The 25,604-nt window shown below is 40.0% G+C and overlaps 1 protein-coding gene across 2 annotated transcripts in view; it reads left to right on the plus strand.

The window, feature by feature from the left end:
• LOC129057906 (protein FRG1-like) overlaps positions 1–20,391 on the plus strand; it is a 44,138-nt gene extending 23,747 nt beyond the window's left edge. Inside the window, exon 5 of one of the 2 annotated variants that reach the window (XM_063715351.1) lies at positions 19,422–20,391. In XM_063715351.1, coding sequence (XP_063571421.1) covers positions 19,422–19,566 — 145 coding nt within the window. In that variant the 3' untranslated portion in view covers positions 19,567–20,391. The remainder of the gene's footprint in view (positions 1–19,421) is intronic. The other variant, XM_063715353.1, reaches the window with a different exon arrangement.
• Positions 20,392–25,604: the final 5,213 nt, after the last annotated feature.

Genomic DNA, 25,604 nt, shown 5'->3' on the forward strand with positions numbered 1-25,604 from the left:
GCAAGTGATACAAACCACACAATGAGGAACACCGCCTTCAAGAGACTAAATCTTGCTTCCCAACACTAGCTTCCTATCTGAGTCCATCTGCCTGCTGACTCGCTTTCCTGGCACAAACGTTCTTCATGTAGGCACAGTGTGTTCCTGGACTCCATGTCAACCCATTCACCCTCATGTTCCCTTGGTTCCTGTCCCCAGTCCAGTGAGCAGAACTGATTACAGATCTTCACAACAGAAGATACAGATTTAAAATAACTTGCCTGTTCCCGTTGACTTTATCCACTAGTGAAGAAGGACAAGTGGACCAGGGGAGAGGGTAGGTGGGGGCTCCTTCCCTATTCCTCCCATTCCACTTTATACAAACCCCAGCTAGACCACTGGGAGAGCAACGGAGGTTAAGAATGACTGCATCTAAATATTGTCATCTGGTCCACTCTTCTTCCATCTGTACACAAGAATATCATGAGTTTTGTTTAAAGCACCGCTGAAACAAACATAAACTCTGGCTTAGCATGCCCCTGACAGATCAGTCTAGTAATCTTGTCAAAACCAAGATTACCTAAAAGCACTAACCAAAGGAAAAGCTCCTTCACCCCAACCTATGACTGCTCACATTTTTCACATTGAATCATTTCAATTGTATTTTAAAGTTCATTCACTCTTTACCACCTCCAAGCTGCTCCTGAACACAACTGATTATTATTTTTTAATTTTGAAAACTTTCTCACTTCTAGAATTTCTACTTTAGCCTTTGTTATTATTGTAGTTTCTTCTTCTCTGCTGTGATTTCCTATCCATTTATTTTAAGGGTTTTTGGGGTTTTGATTTTAGTAAGAATTACAATAACTACTTTAAAAATCCACACTAATTCCAACATCTGGGTCATCTCGACATCAGTCGCTCTTGATTGCCTTTTTCTTTGAATATGTTTCTTTATATGTTTGATATAATGAGAATGAATTCTAAAGATTTTAAAACTAGATTTTGTTTTGTTCCTCTGAAAATTTTGATAATTTTTTGTTGTACTATTTTGTTTGATTTTTTTATCTATTTTATACTTTACAATATATTTTCCTCCAATGATTTTAACATTTCTATTTCTCAACATATTTATGTTTATGTTAAAAATTACTCAAAGTAGCTTGATGCACTGACTCCCATCTGTAATCCCAGAACTTTTAGAGGCCAAGGCAGGAGAGTCACTCGAGCCCAGGAGTTGGAAACCAGCCTACACAATAGGGCAAGACCCTGTCTCCACAAAAAATTATTAGGGTGGTGCAAAAAGTAATTGCGGGCTTTGCCATTACTTTCAATAGCAAAACCCGCAATTATTCTTGCACCAACCTGATAAAAAATAAGCTGGCTATGGTGGCCTGTGCCTGTGGTCTCAGCTATTTAGGAAGTGAAGGCAGAGGTGGGAGGATTGCATGAGCCCAGGAGTTCCAGACAAGCCTTAGACCCTGTCTCTATGAGAAAAAAAAAAATAGCTGGGCCCACGTACCTGTCGTACTAGCTACATGGGAGTCAAAGGCAGAGGTGCCAGAATCACTTGAGCCCAGAAGCTCAAGGCTACAGGGCACTGTGATTGTGCCACTGCACTCCAGCCTGGGTGATGGAGCACGACCCTGAACCAAAATAATATTTATAATTAGAAAAAGGAAAGACCTAGAACACCAGGTTAGGGTTAAGTATTCTAAAATTTAGCTGACTTACTCTGTTTTGTATAAAACAGGTTGCCACAGAAAATAAAGCATGCCCATTTAATTTTAAATTTCAGATAAATAAATAATTTTTTCATTGTAAGTATATCCCATGCAATATTTGGGACATGCTTATACTAAAATATTATTCCTTGTTTATCTGAAATTGAAATTTAACTGGGTATTACATAATCAGAGCAGCCTGACCATAAAAGATATGTAGGCTGATCAAAATTCTACTTAAAACTTCAAGCTTTATAATAAATGCATTATTAATCAAGAACTATTATTTACTGAGACCTGTGTAGATCCCCATATTTATCTTTTTAAATGTGAAACTAGGAAAGCTACATAAAGAACATTTATATAAATAAATGACTGTTCTATAGCTGAAAGGAAAACTCTAGCTTTTATTTTTCTCCCTAAACTTAAGCTTTATTCTACCTTTGTATAAACAATAAAATTACAGCTCAACTTTTGAAACAGAGATCATAATATAAAAATAAAGCAAAAATCCCAGAAATATTTAACAGGCAACAAATCTTTCACATCATCTTACTATAGCAACTAAACATATAATAATTTAGAATGATCCATTAATTATAAGTAAAGAATAAATTCTTTTACAAAGCATAACTATTAATATTATTGACCATCATAAGAGCAAATATTTTAAGTAAAACACCATGAATACTTTACAGAAAGGAGCGAGTTGCAGACACAGTCATTCTTGGATTTCTTTCAACACCAGGCTTTCTTCCCTTTTTGCCTGAACTGGGAGTTGAATATTTCCTCTCTTTTCCCTCTAGTCTCTGAAGCATCTTTTGTACTAGAGTTATGTGCAGAGACTTTCCGGAAATTTGGATTTGTAAATTGTGCTGTTGTATCTTCTAGGAACTGCAGTGATCCAGATATAGAGCTGTTGCTCTCGCTTATATAAGTGCAACATTTTGATTCAAAAAAGGAAACAAAAGGAAGAGAGTTGATTACATTTGGCTACTGACATTAATAATAATAAATAATAATTGTACTTGTAATATAAACATCTGAAAGTTTTAGTTCTAAGAATGGCTGTCCACATAAGAAAATTATGTAAAAATAATTAATGCCTATTATAATTTCTTTAACCAATCAAAAAGTATAATTTAAGGATGGCTGTTTAAGGATTAAATTGCAGCAATTGTTAAAAGTAGATATTAGTCATATTTATTAAGTGACACACAGTGATACTGAAGGCACTTATTTCTCAAGAAACATAATTTTTTCCCAACAAGAACATACTACATCCTAGACATCAAATGAAAATAAGCATTAATTTTCACCACAGGAGGGCGACAATCAGAGAACTGAGGTGGTACAGATCCATTAGAGGACGATATTCATGAGTCTATCAGTCTCTACTGTAGGACAGAGCAAGAATTTTTAAAGAATCTCGGTGAAGGCTCCTTTTCAAAAAAATACAAAGTTTAAAGGCTTTGAAACGTAAATTATTTTTTCCAGTTATTACATTGAGGACAAAGTTATAGTTGTAAAGTTAAGATTTTTATAACTATCCCTAAAATTGATTCTCAGTGACTCCCTTGATCTACATATGTTAAAGAAAAAGTCAAGATGAAGATGTGTTAAATATTTTCCAGGTTTTAAAAATCAGTTTTAATATAAGGTATACCCAAATAATGGTGAATTAAATGACAATGAAAGTAAGTTACAGCAGATGCTCATTCATCAACATGCCTTGAAATTAAAGGTTTATAAGGTGCATAAGGGAAAAGTTTTTGATGTTGCCATTACATTCACAAAAGTAGCTGAGGCACGTACAGCATGAAGTTCACTAAGTGCTTGCAACATAACCAGCACTAAATTTTGTTGAATAAATAAATGAATATTTTTGTATAGCATCTGTTCAAAATCTCTGATATAAAAATGAAAATAATCTGAAAATATGCAAAACAGAAATTTCCCTCAAACTGCTGCCAATTCATACAAACAATAAGATGAATTTCAAAAGGAGTACATGATAATAAAATCAAGTTTCAAAATGGCTGGCCTTTTTTAGCAAAACCCATGTTCTGAAAAAGGAATAAGACATCAAATGTTTTGAGAACCAAAATTTTACTGCTGTTTCTCTAACACCCTGTTGTTAACCTGAGCCGCCATCCTCTTACCATCAATAACAGATTTTCATCATAAAATACAAGAAACAGGCCAGGTGCCAGTCAATAACAGATTTTCATCATCAAATACAAGAAACGGGCAGGGCACAGTGGCTCACACCTGTAATCCCAGCTCTTTGGGAGGCTGAGGTGGTTGGATCACTTGAGGTCAGGAGTTTGAGACAAGCGTGGCCAACATGGTGAAACCTCATCTCTACTAAAAATACAAAAATTAGCTGGGTGTGGTGGCAGGCGCCTGTAATCCCAGCTAATCAGGAGGCTGAGGCAGGAGAATCACTTGAACCCGTGAGGTGGAGGTTGCAGTGAACTGAGATCAAGCCACTGTACTCCAGCCTGGGTGACAGAGCAAGACTCTACCTTAAAAAACAAAAAATACACATCATAACAGAATCTCTGGGACACATTCAAAGCAGTTTGTAGAGGTAAATTTATAGCACTAATTGCCCACAAGAGAAAGCAAGAAAGATCCAAAATTGACATCCTAACATCACAATTAAAAGAACTAGAAAAGCAAGAGCAAACACTTTCAAAAGCTAGCAGAAGGCAAGAAATAACTAAAATCAGAGAAGAACTGAAGGAAATAGAGACACAAAACACCCTTCAGAAAATTAATGATTCCAGGAGCTGTTTTTTTTGAAAAGATCAACAAATTCTATAGACAGCTAGCAAGACTAATAATAAAACAGACAAGAATCAAATAGGTGCAAGAAAAAATGATAAAGGGGATATCACCACCGATCCCACAGAAATACAAACTACAATCAGAGAATACTATGATCACCTCTACATAAATAAACTAGACAATCTAGAATAAAAGGATAAATTACTCGACATATCCTCCCAAGACTAAACAAGAAAGAAGTTGAATCTCTGAATAGACCAATAACAGACTTTGGAATTGTGGCAATAATCAATAGCTTACCGTCTAAAAAAAGTCCAGAACCAGATGGATTCATGCTGAATTCTACCACAGGTACAAGGAGGAGATGGTACCACTCCTTATGAAACTATTCTAATCAATAGAAAAAGAGGGAATCCTCCCTAACTCATTTTATGAGGCCAGCATCATCCTGATACCGAAGCCTGGCAGAGACACAACCGAAAACGATAATTTTAGACCAATATCCTTGATGAATATTGATGCAAAAACCCTCAATAAAATACTGGCAAACAGAATTCAGCAGCACATCAAAAAGCTTATCCACCATGATCAACTGGGCTTCATTCCTGAGATGCAAGTTTGGTCCAACATACACAAATCAATAGATGTAATCCAGCATATAAACAAATGCAAAGACAAAAAGCACATGATTAACTCAATAGATGCAGAAAAGGCCTTTGACAAAATTCAACAACCCTTCATGCTAAAAACTCTCAATAAATTAGGTATTGATGGGACATATCTCATAATAATAAGAGCTATCTTTGACAAACCCACAGCCAATATCATAATGAATGGGGAAAATTTGGAAGCCTTCCCTTTGAAAACTGGCACAGCACAGGGATACCCTCTCTCCCCACTCCTATTCAACATAGTGTTGGGAGTTCTGGCCAGGGCAATCAGGCAGGAGAAGGGAATAAAAGGTATTCAATTAGGAAAAGAGGAAGTCAAATTGTCCCTGTTTGCAGATGACATGATTGTATATCTAGAATACCCCATCGTCTCAGCCAAAAATCTCCTTAAGCTGATAAGCAACTTCAGCAAAGTCTCAGGATACAAAATCAATGTACAAAAATCACAAGAATTCTTATACACCAATAACAGACAAACAGAGAGCCAAATCATGAGGGAATTCCCATTCAAAATTGCTTCAAAGATAATAAAATACCTAGGAATCCAACTTAAAAAGGATGTGAAAGAACTCTTCAAGGAGAAGTACAAATCATTGCTCAATGAAGTAAAAGAGGATACAAACAAATGGAAGAACATTCCATGCTCATGTGTAGGAAGAATCAATATCATGAAAATGGCCACACTGCCCAAGGCAATTTATAGATTCAATGTCATCCCCATCAAGATAAAAAAGTCTTTCTTCACAGAAATAGAAAAAACTACTTTAAAGTTCATATGGAACCAAAAAAGAGCCTGCATCGCCAAGTCAATCCTAAGCCAAAAGAACAAAGCTGGAGGCATTACACTACCTGACTTCAAACTATACTACAAAGCTACAGTAACGAAAACAGCATGGTACTGCTACCAAAACAGAGATATAGATCAATGGGACAGAACAGAGCCCTCAGAAATAATGCTGCATATCTACAACTATCTGATCTTTGACAAACCTGACAAAAACAATCAATGGGGAAAGGATTCCCTATTTAATAAATGGTGCTGGGAAAACTGGCTAGCCATATGGAGAAAGCTGAAACTGGATCCCTTCCTTACACCTTATACAAAAATTAATTCAAGATGGATTAAAGACTTACATGTTAGACCTAAAACCATAAAAACCCTAGAAGAAATCCTAGGCATTGCCACTCAGGACATAGGCATGGGCAAGGACTTCATGTCTGAAACACCAAAAGCAATGGCAACAAAAGCCAAAATTGACAAATGGGATCTAATTAAACTAAAGAGCTTCTGCAAGTCAAAAGAAACTACCATCAGAGTGAACAGGCAACCTGCAGAATAGGAGAAAATTTTCGCAACCTACTCATCTGACAAAGGGCTAATATCCAGAATCTACAATGAACTCAAACAAATTGACAAAAAAAACCAAACAACCCCATCAAAAATTGGGCAAAGGATATAAACAGACACTTCTCAAAAGAAGACATTTATGCAGCCAAAAAACACATGAAAAAATGCTCATCGTCACTGGCCATCAGAGAAATGCAAATCAAAACCAAAATGTGATATCATCTCCCACTGGTTAAAATGGCGATCATTAAAAATTCAGGAAACAACAGGTGCTGGAGAGGATGTGGAGAAATAGGAACACTTTTACACTGTTGGTGAGACTGTAAACTAGTTCAACCATTGTGGAAGTCAGTGTGGAGATTCGTCAGGGATCTAGACTAGAAATACCATTTGACCCAGCCATCCCATTACTGGGTATATACTCAAAGGACTATGAATCATGCTGCTATAAAGACACATGCACACGTATGTTTATTGTGGCACTATTCACGAGAGCAAAGACTTGGAACCAACACAAATGTCCAACAATGATAGACTGGATTAAGAAACTGTGGCACATATACACCATGGAGTACTACGCAGGATAAAAAATGAAGAGTTCATGTCCTTTGTAGGGACATGGATGAAACTGGAAAACATCATTCTCACCAAACTATCACAAGAACAAAAAACCAAACACCACATGTTGTCACTCATAGGTGGGAATTGAACAATGAGAACACATGGACACAGGAAAGGGAACATCACACACTGGGGACTGCTGTGGGGTGGTGGGAGTGGGGAGGGATAGCATTAGAAGATATAACTAATGCTAAATGCCGAGTTAATGGGTGAAGGACACCAACATAGTACATGTATACGTATGTAACAAACCTGCACGTTGTGCACATGTACCCTAAAACTTAAAGTATAATAAAAAAAATAGTCAAGAAACAACAGATACTGGCAAGGCTGTGGAGAAATAAACACTTTTACACTATTGGTAGGAATGTTAATTAGTTCAATCATTGTGGAAGACAGTTTGGCAATTCTGCAAGGATCTAGAACCAGAAATACCATTTGACCTAGAAATCCCATTACTGGGTATATATCCAAAGGACTATAAATCATTCTATTATAAAGACGCATGCATGTGTATGTTTATAGCAGCACTATTCCCATTAGCAAAAACGGAATCAATCCAAATGCCCATCAATGATAGACTGGATAAAGAAAATGTGGTACATACACGCCATGGAATACTATGCAGCCATAAAAAAGAATGAGGTCATGTCTTTTGCAGGGACATGAATGAATCTGGAAACCATCATCTTCAGCAAACTAATACAGGAACAGAAGACCAAACACCACATGTTCTCACTCAAAAGTGGGAGCTGAATAATGAGAACACCTGGACACAGGGAGGGGAACAACACACACTGGGGCCTGTCAGTGAGGATGGGGAGGGAGAGCATCAGGATAAATAGCTAACGCATGTGGGGCTTAATACCTAGGCACCTAGGTGGTGGGTTGATAGGTACAGCAAATCATCATAGTGCACGTTTACCTACGTCACAAAACTGCCTGTCCTGCACATGTATCCTGGAACTTAAAATGAAATTTAAAAAAATAAAATAAAATGAAAAGAAAACAGAAGAGTACTGAAAATTAGCCCACAGTTCCACAGCCTGTACAGCAAGCATGATGCTGACATCTGCTCACCTTCTGGGGAGGCCTCAGGAAACTTATCAATCATGTTGGAAGGGAAAGCAAGAGCAGGAGGAAGAGAGAGGGGGGAAGATCCTACACACTTTATACAACAAGTTCCCATGAGAACTCTATCACAAGAGCAGCGCTGGGGAATTATGTTTAACCAATAGAAACTGCTCCCATGGACCAGCCACCTCCCAGCAGGCCCCATCTCCGACAATGGGAACCACCGGAGGCTGCTCCCATGGACCAGCAACCGGCCAGCAGGCCTCGTCTCCGACACTGGGAACCACTGGAAACTGCTCCCATGGACCAGCCACCTCCCAGTAGGCCCCATCTCCAACACTGGGGATTACATTTCTATTGAAGTTTCCCATAATTTTGGAACACATACTAATAACATTTATAAAAATACAGTCCAAAGTAGACCAAACACCATTCATTCTTCTATTTGAAAGTTTTCCCTCTATTCTAATGTCACAATCCCCAGCGTTATTAATCAGAATCCTGCATTTAAGGGCATCTGTTAAATTTTACAGCTGATTATAAAACCATCATTTAAAGAGGACCAAAATGAGACAACAATTGTCTGCGAATGACAAGAACATTAAAAGCAGCCACAGTTAAAGACACGAACAACAGCCTTTAAAGTAGAATTTGCTGTAGAGCCTGTTATGAGGGAGATATTTCTAGTTATTACCTCTTTTATTCTAAACCATGGAAAAAGGACCTAACAAATAAAGTCCTTCTAGAAGAGTGAAGGGCTCCTGGGAATGTTCTCTTTAATCCATGATGTGGGATAAGGGGAGTTTTGACTGACTATGAGGCAATGTATATACCACTAAAGTTTCAACACCCTAAAAGGAAAAAAAAGGGGGTGAGGGAAGTCCTGGAAGAGCCAGATGTAGCCGTAGCAGAAGATGATTTCAATCCACTGACCCTAGAATTGTGGGCTGGTTGTGCTGCATCGCTCTGTGACTTATGGTTCTGCCACAACAAAGATCTAATTCCCAGGGTTATAGGAAAAGATACCTGCGGTACCCCTGAGACACAGAGAAGGGAGAAATCCAAACCTGACTTAAGTCTATGGTTCTTAAGCCACACAATCTGCTCAAAAGGAGGACCTTAATTCTGAAGATACTGATTTGGGGCTGTTTCAAAGAAATAAATTATAAATATGGGTGGGAAAGAGAACAACATTCCCCATATCCAGTGGCAAAAAAATAAGGGGGAGGGAAGGAGACAGGGAAGAAAGGAGGGAAGGAAGGAGAGAGGGAAGGAAGGAAGTAGGGAGGGAGTTAGGAATGGAAGGAAGGAAAGAGAGAGGGAAGGAAGGAATGAAGGAAGGAAGGAGAGAGGGGAGGAGGGTAGGAAGGAAGGAAGGAGAGAGGAAAGGAAGGAAGGACAGAGGGAGGGAAGGAAGGAAGGAGAGAGGGAAGGAAGGAGGGAAGGAAGAAAAGGAAGGAAAGAGGGAAGGAAGGAAAGATGGAAGGAGGAAAGGAGGGAAGGAAGGAGGGAAGGAAGGGAAGGAACTTGGATATGCACAAAAACAAAATTTAAATTAAAACGAAGTCTATCATCTGACCTAATTGGAAATGTACTATTTTCTAAAACAATTTATACAGTCCTAAGATAAAAGGGTGCTGATTGGTATTTGTAACTCTCCAGCATATATTCTGAATCAATTTTAGCATCTGCTGAAATCTACCAATTGGCATACCTTCACAAACTTAATCAATACTGGAGCTCAAACTTTGTTATACCTGAAATTTCATTAAATTTAAACATTGCATCCCCTAATCCTAGCAGAGTAACTGCATATAGAATAGGGGACACATAGTTATGCCTCACATTTATTACCTTGACTAAATTTCCCATAGTCATAGAAGCCTTTGTCCATAGGGGACCTGGAGGCTCTGACCTAATGAGTAACAAATTGATATTAAATCATTTGCACTTACACATTGACTTCACCAAACGTAACCTTACAGAACTCCCTCTCTTGTTTTTTTAATTTGATTTATTTTTAATTTTTCATTTTTTTAGAGATGGGGTCTTGCTCCATTACCCAGGCTGAATGAAGTGCAGTGGCACAATCATAGCTCATTGCTGTCTTGAACTCCTGGGCTCAAGCAATCCTCCCATTTTAGCCTTCCAAGTAGCTGAGATTACAGGCATGCACCAACACAGCCAATTAAAAAAAATTATAGAAGTTGAGTCTTGCTATGTTTCCTAGGCTGGTCTCTAACTTCTGGCCTCAAGCAATCCTCCTGCCTCGGCCTCCCAAAGTGCTGGGATTACAGGTGTGAGCCATCTTGCCTAGCCTCCTCATCTTGATAAATTAGCAAATATGGTCCAACACAAATTACAACATGACTTCAAATAAATAAAACTTATTATATAAGACTTAATTAATTAGTGAAGGGTGATAATACTCATTGCTTCAACGTTTTGCAGTAGAATTTGGTCTGTTCTTAAACCTGCAAATAATAAATGGTGTTTCACAATGCATTGCTGTAATGTGACTGCAGTGCTCTCATCCATTAAGGCCCTCCTACCCAATGCCTAATATTGTGGTTAACTTTTTCTTTTATTTCAATAGGTTTTGGGGGAATATGATGGTTTTCTTTTTTATTTAAATAGGTTTTTGGGAAACATGTGGTGTTTAGTTACAGGAATAAGTCCTTCAGTGGTGATTTTTGAGATTTGTGGTGCACCCATCACCAAAGCAGTGTACACTGTACCCAATGTGTAGTGTTTTATCCCTCACCACACCCACCCCACCAGTCCCAGCCTTTCCCTGAGTCCCCGAAGACCATTGTATCATTCTTATGCCTTTGCATCCTCATAGCTTAGCTCTCACTTATGAATGAGAACATACAATGTTTGGTTTTCCATTCCTAAGTTGCTTCACTTAGAATAATGGTGTCCAGTTTCATCCAGGTTGCTGTGAATGCATTATTTCATTCCACCTTATGGCTGAGTGTTATTCCATGAGGTAAATATTTATACCACATTTTCTTTATCCACTTACTGATTGATGGGCATTTAGGCTGGTTTCAAATTCTTCCAATTGCTTATTGTGCTGCTATAAACATGGTGTGCAAGTATCTTTTTCATATAATGACTTATTTTCCTCTGAGTAGATACCCAGGAGTGGAATTACTGGATCAAATGATAGATCTGCTTTTACTTCTTTGGAAATCTCCTGTTTTCCATAGCTGTTGTACTAGCTTACATTCCCTCCAAAAAGTGTACATGTGTTCCCTTTTTACCACATCCATGCCAACATCTATGAGTTTTTTATTTTTTGATTATGACCATTCTTGCAGGAGTGAAGGGGTATCATATTGTATTGTGGTTTTCATTTGCATTTCCCTGATAATTAGTTATGTTGAGCATTTTTTCATGTGTTTGCTGGCCAGTTGCTTATCTTCTTTTGAGAATTCTCTGTTCATGTCCTTAGCCCACTTTTTGATGGGATGTTTTTCTTGATGTTTTGTTTGAGTTCCTTGCAGATTCTGGGTATTAGTCCTTTAATCAGAAGTACAGATTGTGAAGATTTTCTCCCACTCTGTAGGTTATCTGTTTACTCTGCTGATTATTTCTCTCACTGCACAGAAGCCTTTTAGTTTAATTAAGTCTCATCTATTTGTCTTTGTTTTAGTTGCATTTGCTTTTTGGGTTATTGGTCATAAAGTCTTTGCCTAAGCCAATGTCTAGAAGGTTTTTCCAATGTCGTCTTCTAGAATTTTTATGGTTTCAGGTATGAGATTTAAGTCCTTGATCCATCTTGAGTTGATTTATGAACAGGGTGAGAAATGAGCATCCTCTTTCATTCTTCTATGTGTGGCTTGCCATTTATCACAGCACCATTTATTGAGTAGGGTATTCTTTTTTTTTTTTTAGAGTTTTATCTATTTTTTTATTTATTTGTATTTTTAATTTATATTATTATTATTATTATACTTTAGGTTTTATGCTACATGTGCACAATGTGCAGGTAAGTTACATAGGTATACATGTGCCATGCTGGTGAGCTGCACCCACCATCTCGTCATCTAGCATTAGGTATATCTCCCAATGCTATCCCTCACCACCCCCACCCCGCAACAGTCCCCGAACTGTGATGTTCCCCTTCCTGTGTCCATGTGTTCTCATTGTTCAATTCCCACCTATGAGTGAGAATATGTGGTGTTTGGTTTTTTGTTCTTGCGATAGTTTACAGAGAATGATGATTTCCAATTTCATCCATGTCCCTACAAAGAACATGAACTCATCATTTTTATGGCTGCGTAGTACTCCATGGTGTATATGTGCCACATTTTCTTAATCCATTCTATCATTGTTGGACATTTGGGTTGCTTCCAAGTCTTTGCTATTGTGAATAATGCCGCAATAAACATATGTGTGCATGTGTCTTTATAGCAGCATGATTTATAGCCCTTTGGGTATATACCCAGAAATGGGATGGCTGGGTCGAATGGAATTTCTAGTTCTAGATCCCTGAGGAATCGCCACACTGACTTCCACAATGGTTGAACTAGTTTACAGTCTCACCAACAGTGTAAAAGTGTTCCTATTTCTCCACATCCTCTCCAGCACTTGTTGTTTCCTGACTTTTTACTGATCACCATCCTAACTTGTGTGAGATGGTATCTCATTGTCATTTTGATTTGCATTTCTCTGATGGCCAGTGATGATGAGCATTTTTTCATATGTCTTTTGGCTGCATAAATGTCTTCTTTTGAGAAGTGTCTGTTCATGTCCTTTGCCACTTTTTGATGGGGTTGTTTGTTTTTTACTTGTAAATTTGTTTGAGTTCATTGTAGATTCTGGATATTAGCCCTTTGTCAGATGAGTAGGTTGCGAAAATTTTCCCCCCATTCTGTAGGTTTCCTATTCTCTCTGCTGGTAGTTTCTTTTGCTGTGCAGAAGCTCTTTAGTTTAATTAGATCTCAATTGTCACTTTTCACTTTTGTTGCCATTGCTTTTGGTGTTTTAGATATGAAGTCCTTGCCCATGCCTATGTCCTGAATGATAATGCCTAGGTTTTCTTCTAGGGTTTTTATGGTTTTAGGTCTAACGGTTAAGTCTTTAATCCATCTTTAATTGATTTTTGTATAAGGTGTAAGGAAGGGATCCAGTTTCAGCTTTCTACATATGGCTAGCCAGTTTTCCCAGCACCATTTATTAAATAGGGGATCCTTTCCCCATTTCTTGTTTTTGTCAGGTTTGTCAAAGATCAGATAGTTGTAGATATGTGGCATTATATCTGACGGCTCTGTTCTGTTCCATTGATCTATATCTCTGTTTTGGTACCAGTACCATGCTGTTTTGGTTACTGTAGCCTTGTAGTATAGTTTGAAGTCAGGTAGTGTGATGCCTCCAGCTTTGTCCTTTTGGCTTAGGATTGACTTGGTGATGCGGGCTCTTTTTTGTTTCCATATGAACTTTAAAGTAGTTTTTTCCAATTCTGTGAAGAAAGTCATTGGTAGCTTGATGGGGATGGCATTGAATCTTAAATTACCTTGGGAAGGATGGCCATTTTCACGATATTGATTCTTCCTACCCATGAGCATGGAATGTTCTTCCATTTGTTTGTATCCTCTTTTATTTCCTTGAGCAGTGGTTTGTAGTTCTCCATGAAGTGGTCCTTCACATCCCTTGTAAGTTGGATTCCTAGGTATTTTATTCTCTTTGAAGCAATTGTGAATGGGAGTTCACTCATGATTTGGCTCTCTGTTTGTCTGTTATTGGTGTATAAGAATGCTTGTGATTTTTGTACATTGATTTTGTATCCTGAGACTTTGCTGAAGTTGCTTATCAGCTTAAGGAGATTTTTGGCTGAGACAACTGTGTTTTCTAGATATACAATCATGTCATATGCAAACAGGGACAATTTGACTTCCTCTTTTCCTAATTGAATACCCTTTATTTCCTTCTCCTTCCTAATTGCCCTGGCCAGAACTTCCAACACTATGTTGAATAGAAGTGGTGGGAGAGGGCATCCCTGTCTTGTGCTAGTTTTCAAAGGGAATGCTTCCAATTTTTGCCCATTCAGTATGATATTGGCTGTGGGTTTGTAATAGATAGCTCTTATTATTTTGAGATATGCCCCATCAATACCTAATTTATTGAGAGTTTTTAGCATGAAGGGTTGTTGAATTTTGTCAAAGGCATTTTCTGTATCTATTGAGATAATCATGTGGTTTTTGTCTTTGATTCTGTTTATATGCTAGATTACATTTTTTGATTTGCATATATTGAACCAGCCTTGTATCCCAGGGATGAAACTCACTTGATCATGGTAGATAAGCTTTTTGATGTGCTGCTGGATTCTGTTTGCCAGTATTTTATTGAGGATTTTTGCATCAATGTTCATCAAGGATATTGGTCTAAAATTCTCTTTTTTGGTTGTGTCTCTGCCCGGCTTTGGTATCAGGATGATGCTGGCCTCATAAAATGAGTTAGGGAGGATTCCCTCTTTTTCTGTTGATTGGAATAGTTTCAGAAGGAATGATACCAGTTCCTCCTTGTACCTCTGGTAGAATTCGGCTGTGAATCCATCTGGTCCTGGACTTTTTTTAGTTTGTAAGCTATTGATTATTGCCACAATTTCAGCTCCTGTTATTGATCTATTCAGAGATTCAACTTCTTCCTGGTTTAGTCTTGGGAGGGTTTATGTGTTTAGGAATTTATCCATTTCTTCTAGATTTTCTCGTTTATTTGCATAGAGGTGTTTGTAGTATTCTCTGATGGTAGTTTGTATTTCTGAGGGGTCAGTGGTGATATCACCTTCATGATTTTTTATTGCATCTATTTGATTCTTCTCTCTTTTTTTCTTTATTAATCTTGCTAGCAGTCTGTCAATTTTGTTGATCCTTTCAAAAAACCAGCTCCTGGATTCATTAATTTTTTGAAGGGTTTTTTGTGTCTCTATTTCCTTCAGTTCTGCTCTGATTTTACTTATTTCTTGCCTTCTGCTAGCTTTTGAATGTGTTTGCTCTTGCTTTTTACTTCTTTTAATTGTGATGTTAGAGTGTCAATTTTGGATCTTTCCTGCTTTCTCTTGCTTTATGCATCTGGGTGCTCCTGTATTGGGTGCACATATATTTAGGATACTTAGCTCTTCTTGTTGAATTAATCCCTTTACCATTATGTAATGGCCTTCTTTGTCTCTTTTGATCTTCGTTGGTTTAAAGTCTGCTTTATCAGAGACTAGGATTGCAACCCGTGCCTTTTTTTGTTTTCCATTTGCTTGGTAGATCTTCCTCCATCCTTTTATTTTCAGCCTATATGTGTCTCTGCACGTGAGATGGGTTTCCTTAATACAGCACACTGATGGGTCTTAAGTCTTTATCCAATTTGACAGTCTGTGTCTTTTAATTGGAGCATTTAGTCCATTTACATTTAAAGTTAATATTGTTATGTGTGAATTTGATCTTGTCATTATGATGTTAGCTGGTTATTTTGCTCGGTAGTTGATGCAGTCTCTTCCTAGTCTCGATGGTCTTTACATTTCGGTATGATTTTGCAGTGGCTGGTACCGGTTGTGCCTTTCCATATTTAGTGCTTCCTTCAGGAGCTCTTTTAGGGCAGGCCTGGTGGTGACAAAATCTCTCAGCATTTGCTTGTCTGTAAAGTATTTTATTTCTCCTTCACTTATGAAGCTTAATTTGGCTGGATATGAAATTCTGGGTTGAAAATTCTTTTCTTTTGGAACGTTGAATATTGGCCCCCACTCTCTTCTGGCTTGTAGGGTTTCTGCCGAGAGACCCGTTGTTAGTGTGATGGGCTTCCCTTTGATGGTAACCCGACCTTTGTCTCTGGCTGCCCTTAACATTTTTTCCTTCATTTCAACTTTGGTGAATCTGACAATGATGTGTCTTGGAGTTGCTCTTCTCGAGGAGTATCTTTGTGTTGTTCTCTGTGTTTCCTGAATCTGAATGTTGGCCTACTTTGCTAGATTGGGGAAGTTCTCTTGGATAATATCCTGCAGAGTGTTTTCCATCTTGGTTCCATTCTCCCCGTCACTTTCAGGTACACCAATCAGACGTATATTTGGTCTTTTCACATAGTCCCACATTTCTTGGAGGCTTTGCTCGTTTCTTTTTTTTTCTTTTTTCTCCAAACTTCCCTTCTCACTTCATTCCATTCATTTCATCTTCCAGGGCTGATACCCTTTCTTCCATTTGATTGCATCAGCTCCTGAGGCTTCTGCATTCATCACGTAGTTCTCGAGCCTTGGTTTTCAGCTCCATCAGCTCCTTTACGCACTTCTCTGTATTGGTTATTCTAGTTTTACATTCTTCTAAATTTTTTTCAAAGTTTTCAACTTCTTTGCCTTTGGTTTGAACATCCTCCCGTAGCTCGGAGTAATTTAATCGTCTGAAGACTTCTTCTCTCAGCTTGTCAAAGTGATTCTCCATCCAGCTTTCTTCCGTTGCTGGTGAATAACTGCTTTCCTTTGGAGGAGGAGAGGTTCTCTGCTTTTTAGAGTTTCCAGTTTTTCTGCTGTGTTTTTTCCCCATCTTTGTGGTTTTATCTACTTTTGGTCTTTGATGATGGTGATGTACAGATGTGTTTTTGGTGTGGATGTCCTTTCTGTTAGTTTTCCTTCTAACAGACATGACCCTCAGCTGCAGGTCTGTTGGAGTACCTGGCTGGCCGTTTGATGTGTCAGTCTGCCCCTGCTGGGGGGTGCCTCCCAGTTAGGCTGCTTGGGGTTCAGGGGTCAGGGACCCACTTGAGGAGGCAGTCTGCCCATTCTCAGATCTCCAGCTGCATGCTGGGAGAACCACTGCTCTCCTCAAAGCTGTCAGACAGGGACTTTAAAGTCTGCAGAGGTTACTGCTGTCTTTTTGTTTGTCTGTGCCCTGCCCCCAGAGGTGGAGCCTACAGAGTCAGGCAGGCCTCCTTGAGCTGTGGTGGGCTCCACCATGTTCGAGCTTCCCGGCTGCTTTGTTTACCTAAGGGAACCTGGGCAATGGCGGGCGCCCCTCCCCCAGCCTCTCTGCGGACTTGCTGTTTAATCTCAGACTGCTGTGCTAGCAATCAGCAAGACTCCGTGGGCCTAGGTCCCTCTAATCCAGGTGCGGGCCAAAATCTCCTGGTGCACCGTTTCCTAAGCCCGTCGGAAAAGCCCAGTATTCGGGTGGGAGTGGCCGGATTTTCCAGGTGCCTTCTGTCACCCCTGGAAAGGGAACTCCCTGACCCCTTGCACTTCCCTATTGAGGCAATGTCTTGCCCCTGCTTTGGCTGGCACACGGTGCACTCACCCACTGACCTGAGCCCACTGTCTGGCACTCCCAAGTGAGATGAACATGGTACCTCAGATGGAAATGCAGAGATCACCCGTCTTCTGTGACGCTCATGCTGGGAGCTGTGGACTGGAGCTGTTTCTATTCGGCCATCTTGGCTCCTCCCCAAGTAGGGTATTCTTTCTCTGCTTTATGTTTTTGTTTGTTTTGTTGAAGATTAGATGACTGTAAGTATTTGGCTTTATTTCTGGGTTCTCTAATATGTTCCATTGATCTAAATGGCTATTTTTATACCAGTACCATGCTGTTTTAGTGACGATGGCTTTCTACTATAGTTTGAAGTCGGCTTCTAGATTTGTTCTTTTTGCTTAGTCTTTCTTTGGCTATACAGACTCTTTTTTGTTTCCAGGCTTTTATTACCTTAAAGTATGTCCCGTCTATGTCTTCTTTAGTTCCATGTGAATTTTTGTAATTCTGTGAAGACTGATGTTTGTACTTTAATGGGGATTGCATTGAGTTTGTAGATTGCTTTTGGCAGTATGGTGTTTTCACAATATTGATTTTACCCATCCGTGAGCATGGGATATGTTTCCATTTGTTTGTATCTGTGATTTCTCTCAGCAGTGTTTTGTAGTTTTCCTTGTAGAGGTCTTTTGTCTCTTTGGTTAAGTTTTCCGGATATAATTAAGATTTTGTCTGCAAAGATTGCATGCAATTGACAATTATAGGAATATGCTATTATAATTAAAGAAATTATAATATTCCTAAGGTTTTTATTGCAGCTATTGTAAAAGGGGGTGAGTTTTTTATTCAATTTTCAGCTTGTTCACTGTTACTGTATAGCAGAGCCTCTGACTTGTGTACATTAATTTTGTATCCTGAAACTTTGCTGAATTCATTTACCAGTTCTAGTAGCTTTTGGGATGAGTCTTTAGGCTTTTCTAGGTATACAATCATGTCATCAGCAAAGAGTGACAGTTCGACTTCCTCTTTACCGATTTGGATGCCCTTTATTTCTCTTATCTGATTGCTCTGGCAAGGACTTCTAGTACTGTGTTGAATAGAAGTGGTGAAAGTTGGCATCATTGTCTTGTTCCAGTTCTCAGGGGGAATTATTTCAACTTTTCCGTATTCCATATATTGTTGACTGTGTGTTTGTCCTATGTGGCTTTTATTACCTTAAGGTATGTCCCTTCGCTGTTGATTTTGCTGAGGGTTTTAATCATAAAGGGATTCTGGATTTTGTCAAATTCTTTTTCTATGTCGATTTTGCTGAGTGTTTTAGGCATAAAGGGATGCTGGATTTTGTCAAATCCTTTTTCTGCATGTACTGAGATGATCATGTGATTTTTGTTTTTAATTCTGTTTGTATGGTGTATCACATTTATTGACTTGCAGATGTTTAACCATCCTGCATCCCTGGTTTCTCTTCAGATCGTATACATCTTTCACCTTATGATGGTTAATTTTATTTGCCAAGTTGGGTTGCCTAGATATTTGGGTAAACATTCTGGATGTGTCTGTGAGGGTGTTCCTTGATGAGACGAACATTTGAATATGTAGACTTAGTAAAGTAGTTGCCCTCCCCAGTGTGAGTGGGCCTCATCCAATCCATTAAATCCCAAATAAAACACAAGGGTAGAGGAAGAGAGAATTCACTCTCTTTGATGATTTCAGAGCTGTGACGTAGATCTTCTCTCGCCTTTGAAGTCAGATGTGGACTGTAACTTATGCCAGCAGCTTTCCTGGTTCTCAGGACTTTAGGCTTGGACTAGAACTCCAACATTGGCAGTCCTGGTTCTCCAGCTTGCTGACTGCAGGTCCTGGGACTTCTTAGCCTCCATAACCACATGAGCCAATTCCTTACAATAAACCTATATATATTGATGCAACTGATAAATATTTTGTTGTTACAGATTTGACTACCATGTTCTTTTTGTGCTTATTTTAACAGTCCCAGTCATAGGCTGCCTTCATCTCTGAAGGGACCAGGCGACCCACGGAGTGTCTCAGCAGCCTTGTCATTGCATGCAATCTTCACAGACAAGATCTCACTGCAGCCACCTTTCTACAGGAGCACATGTGTGACATTATACTGATGACATCATTCTCAGAGAAAATTCATTTTACACACTAAGGACACGCAGATACAAGGAGGCTTACACAAAGGGAATGGACCTTTCCCCAACACAGTAATGCAAGGCCCTGCCACTTTGCTTCAATTCCTGAAAATTCCTTGGTAAACATGTGGCTGCTCTATTCCTGACACTTTCAAAAAATAGTTATTCATCCTCTCAGCATCCACAATGTTAATACAAGCCTAATATTACTTAATTTGTGTTTTGTTTTTTGGAGGCACAGTCTTGCTCTGTCACCCAGGCTGGTATGAAGTGGCATGATTTCAACTCACTGCAGCCTCCACTTCCTGAGCTCAAGCAATTCTCACATCTCGTCCTTCCAAGTAGCTAGGACTGCAGGTGTGTGCCACCACACTCAGCTAATTTTGTTTATTTTTTTGTAAAGAAAAGGTCTCGCTATGTTACCCAGGCTGGTCTCAAACTCCTGGGCTGAAACGATCCTCTTGCCTCAGCCTCCCAAAATTCTGGAATTACAGGTGTGAGCGACTGCGCACAGCCCTTTAATTCTTTACTTGGGGTTCAGGTGACAACATATTTCTTATTTACAAATTTTACTTAATCTCACTGATGCTGTCATTCGCAAACTGACCCACCTTGAATGAAGCCTCCTGCAACAAGTCTTGAATCTGTCCGAATTTAAATTAACAGCTGCTCCTATGAATTCCCTCAGAGAACACACTGTGGATGCTTTAGCAACCTCTTCCCATGACTCCTGAACTATCTTGGTTGCATATGGTGGCCATAAGTAGTCCATGGGCTTCTGATGTAAAAAACAAACCTGCCCCTCTTGACCCTATTCAGTGTAGCAACAGGTAAGTGATTGCTGACCACATACTGGACCCTCTGGAAACAGAGGGCTTTGCATCCATATCCACGAGCTTTCATGCCCATTTGTTCATCAGGCCTTGGGAAGCAGCACCACACAACCTTGGCACAGCTGCAGAGAACTCCTTGCCTCAGGATGGAGTCAAACCCGGACCTCCTGCCATTCTCATCTGCAGGAAACACTGGCCTCCTTCATCCTCAGGCTGTGTTGCTGGAAGTCACCCGTCTCTGAGTCCCCTTGGGATCGACTGAGTGACCAGCAGTCAAGTTTGTCCACCTTCTGAGTGGATGCCATCATCTGATGTGATGGAGCTCAGTGGGATTCTGCTGCCTTCCCTCTCTTAGTACGATGTCCTTGATAAAGGATGACACCCAAGCCTCAGCACAACTGGCCAAAGTTGAGGTGGTCATCTCAGCACTGATGCTGGGCCAACAATTAGACCCATTTGTACATTTTTACAAATTTTTTGCAATTGTCCACCTTCACTCCCCATTGAATTAAAGAAACTTCTTGCCTCATGGATACTCAGAATACAATCAAGGTAACAGATACCTTTTTTTTACTCAAGGACACAGTATGGATCTCACAAGGACACTCCTTATCCCCTGCAGAGTTCCAGACACTACTGATGGTGGCCAAGGCAGCATTTCATCAGAAAACACAGTGATAGGCTCGTGAAAGTGTCCAGTAGGGCTTCCACTGCCCCTATAGGCTGCAGGCAGCTGCTTTAGTTGAGAGATAGACTGAGCTCCTCAAAGAATTCCTCTTTAAGTTACAAAGAAGCGAGTGGATGCCCTGCTGGGTTCCACTGTTGCCACAGGCTTTGATTACTCTTAGTTCATGCTTCTTAGGAAAGTGCACTTTTTACACCAATGCTACACAGTTCCCTCAGTTGCCTTTACTGGACATCAAGGAGTTCACATTTTTGACAACCATTCAGTCCTGGACTGTCCAAGGGGTGGAGGTAGCTCCATACAAGAAGCTACCTGCTGCTTGTGGATCAGTAATATCAGACTTGCCCAACAACTCACTGGAGACATGAAAACCAATTCATGGGGGGTGCATGACGTCACCCAAATATTTATGAACACGCTTGTGCTGCCAGAGACCCCAGAACTCTAAACCAATGCATGGGGAATGCATGAAGTCACCGAAATATTTACGAACACGCTTGTGCTGCCAGAGATCCCGGATCACATTTCCTGCCTCCTGCTAAATAAATGGGGGCAGTAGCTTTGCATCGGCTTCCACATTACATTACTCATAACTGTGGCCTTCCTAATCTCTCATGTCCCTAAGCACTTATTACAATGTCTCAGCTGCTTTCTCTCAGCCTCTCAAAATATTAGTCATCGTAAAAATAAATGTCTAATGTTAAAGCATCAGGGGTCAATTGTATTGTGACACCCAAAATTTCATGCAGCACCCCACCATGTCCTCAGCCTAATGACTTTCATGCCCCCACCAGACTGCAAAACTCTGAATTAGTCAAGCACATCCCTGAAGGGACCAGGGGTTACCCCACGCTGTGATTTCTACCAAGCCTGCCTACCACACCCTATGTTCCAGAGTGCAACCCTGGGTAGACCTGCATAAATGCAGTGTCATCCCCCGCTGGGCTGAGTATGTGTGACGAGTAAATTACTGGGAATTTCGTCTGCTCAGTGTTTGTTTTGTCTGCAGCCATTCCCAGAATTCTAGGGCAAGACTAGCTTCTTCACCAATGGGGTGAACAGGAAGGAACCCAAGTAGAAATTGCCTTTTTAAAAAAAAATCCCTTCCCACCCTCTTAATTATGTGATGCATGCATTTTTATAGCTTTTTTCTCATTCCATTACCTGAGGTCAGCCACTGATATTTAACCCATCTTTAGCCTCGGAGGAGAGCAGAGGAGCACTGGATATATTGATTTCACTAGCAGTGACATGATTTCCTCCTGTGCCACTCAAATTCTCTCCTTTAACTTGATGCTCAGTAGTTTGTGTTTCACTCGTCTTTGCAGATTGTTAGGAAGATGAGAATCAGCTTTCATTTTTGATGTTGCCATAGAGAAAACTCCATGGAAATCTTTATTTGCACAATCAACTTTTTCTTTTCCCCCAGAAATTGCAAATTCTTATGTGAGAGACAGCTTTCTGAAGTCTGCAAACATAGATTATCGTCTCTCTTTTGATGATAAATTTCTTATATCCCCACCAACAATAAAATACTTACATATAATTTTGGCATGTCGTATTGATTGCCAACTACACGTAAGAACATTCCTTGATTTTAAATCTAGACTAATTATGAAAATTTGGGTAGTCACAAAAAAAATTGTGTACAAATTTATAGATCTTAGGATTAAATGAGTTACTATTAACTAATATTTATTGTGCAGTCAGTGTATGGCAGAAGCTTACTAGGTACTATTTCATTTTATACTTAAAACAACATTCTAGGCAAAATGCTATAATTTCCCCTTGCCTCCAATTTGGACATGATAAAACTGGGTATCGTAAAGTTTTAACCCCACAGTTCTCTGCTTAATAAGAAGTAGAAGTAAGTCTAAACCTAAGTCATCTGATTTCAGAGCCCCTATAGTTAAATGCTCTAAATGCAGCTTCCCATGGTGATGGTGACTATTAGAGCCTGTCACATGATGTATGCCAGTGCTTCCCTGTAACGTGTGCAAGATTCCCGTGATGATGGTGACTGTGAGAGCCTGTCACATATGATGTAGGACAGTGCTTCCCTGTAACGCGCACAGGATTCCCGTGATGATGGTGACTATGAGAGACTGTCACATATGATGTAGGCCAGTGCTTCCCTGTAACGTGTGCAAGATTCCCGTGATGATGGTGACTATGAGACCCTGTCAGATATGATGAAGGACAGTTCTTTCCTGTAACATGCACAAGATTCCCGTGATGACAGTGATTATGAGCCTGTCACATATGATGTAGGACAGTGCTTTCCTGTAACATGCGCAACATTCCCCTGATGATGGTGACTATGAAAGCCTGTCAGATATGATGTAGGACAATGCTTCCCTGTAACATGCACAAGATTCCCATGATGATGGTGACTATGACAGCCTCTCAGATACGATGTAGGGCAGTGCTTCCCTGTAACATACACAAGATTCCCGTGATGATGGTGACTATGAGAGTCTGTCACATATGATGTAGGACAGTGCTTCCCTGTAACATGTGCAAGATTACCGTGATGATGGTGACTATGAGAGCCTGTCGGATACTATGTAGCCCAGTGCTTCCCTTTAACATGCACAAGATTTCCGTGATGATAGTGACTATTAGAGCCTGTCACATATGATGTAGGTCAGTGTTTCCCAGTAACATGCACAAGATTTCCGTGATGATGATGACTATTTGAGCCTGTCACATATGATGTAGGACAGTGTTTCCCTGTAACATGCACAAGATTGCCATGATGATGATGACTATGAGGGCCTGTCACATATGATGTATGCCAGAGATTCCCTGTAACGTGTGCAAGATTCCCGTTATGATGGTGACTATGACAGCCTGTTACATATGATGTTGGACAGTCCTTCCCTTTAACATGCACAAGATTCCCATCATGATGGTGACTATGAGAGCCTGTCACATATGAGGTAGGAGAGTGCTTCCCTGTAACATGCACAAGATTCCCGTGATGATGGTGACTATGAGAGCCTGTCACATATGAGGTAGGAGAGTGCTTCCCTGTAACATGCACAAGATTCCCGTGATGATGGTGACTATGAGAGCCTGTCACATATGAGGTAGGAGAGTGCTTCCCTGTAACATGCACAAGATTCCCGTGATGATGGTGACTATGAGAGCCTGTCACATATGAGGTAGGAGAGTGCTTCCCTGTAACATGCACAAGATTCCCGTGATGATGGTGACTATGAGAGCCTGTCACATATGAGGTAGGAGAGTGCTTCCCTGTAACATGCACAAGATTCCCGTGATGATGGTGACTATGAGAGCCTGTCACATATGAGGTAGGAGAGTGCTTCCCTGTAACATGCACAAGATTCCCGTGATGATGGTGACTATGAGAGCTTGTCACATACGATGTAGGACTGTGCTTCCCTGTAACATGCACGAGATTCCCGTGATGATGCTGACTATGACAGCCTGTCATATACGATGTAGGACAGTGCTTCCCTGTAACAGACACAAGATTCCCGTGATGACGGTGACTATGAGAGCCTGTCACATATGATGTAGGACACTGCTTCCCTGTAACATGCAGAGGATTCCTGTGATGATGTTGACTATGAAAACCTGTCAGGTACTATGTAAGACAGTGCTTTCTTTAACATGCACAAAATTCCCGTGATGATGGTGACTATGAGAGCCTGTCCCATAAGATTTAGGACCGTGCTTCCCTTTAACATTCCCAAGATTCCCGTGATGATGGTGACTGTGTAAGCCTGTCACATATGATATTGGACAGTGCTTCCCTGTAACGTGTGCAAGATTCCCGTGATGATGGTGACTATGAGAGCCTGTGACATATGAGGTAGGAGAGTGCTTCCCTGTAACATGCACAAGATTCACCCTGGAATCTTATTAAAATGCAAACTCATAGACCACACTTTGACTAGCTAAGACAAGAGCATTTAAATGGATGTCCAGGTGACAGTGCTAAGATCCTACTGTTCATGTGGGCACTGGCTCACCATATTAACGAAGCTTAGGACCTCCAGTCCCTGCTGGAAAAGAAATACAGATACATAGGATGTGACTGTGCATATGGAATGCCTGTTGTGTTCTCGACATTGTACTAGACACTAGAGACAAAAAGTCAAATATCCCTTGCCTCTTTCTGAAAGGAGCTTCATACACAGTGGCTTCTGACTGCATTGTATATTTTCTCTTCTGTCTTGGGTGGGTGAGCTCTATCTCAATGTTGGTAACTGAACACTGCCCAGTGGGTTTGACGGGAGAGACCATGGCTAGCTGTGCTCCCACATAGGTATGACCATAGCATATCTTGTGATGCCATTTTCCCCTTGTCAAAAGGCTCCTTCCAGTATCATACACGCTCCCCATAATTATAAATTCTTCCTCCTTCCACTAAATGTTCCTAAATCTTGCAAAGATAAAAACATAAACCACATTCTTGTCATATTAGTTATATATTAATGATGAAAGTTCCTTACTTTTCTTTCTTTTTT

Source organism: Pongo abelii, chromosome 15, assembly GCF_028885655.2.
Source record: "Pongo abelii isolate AG06213 chromosome 15, NHGRI_mPonAbe1-v2.0_pri, whole genome shotgun sequence".
Lineage (NCBI taxonomy): Eukaryota > Metazoa > Chordata > Mammalia > Primates > Hominidae > Pongo > Pongo abelii.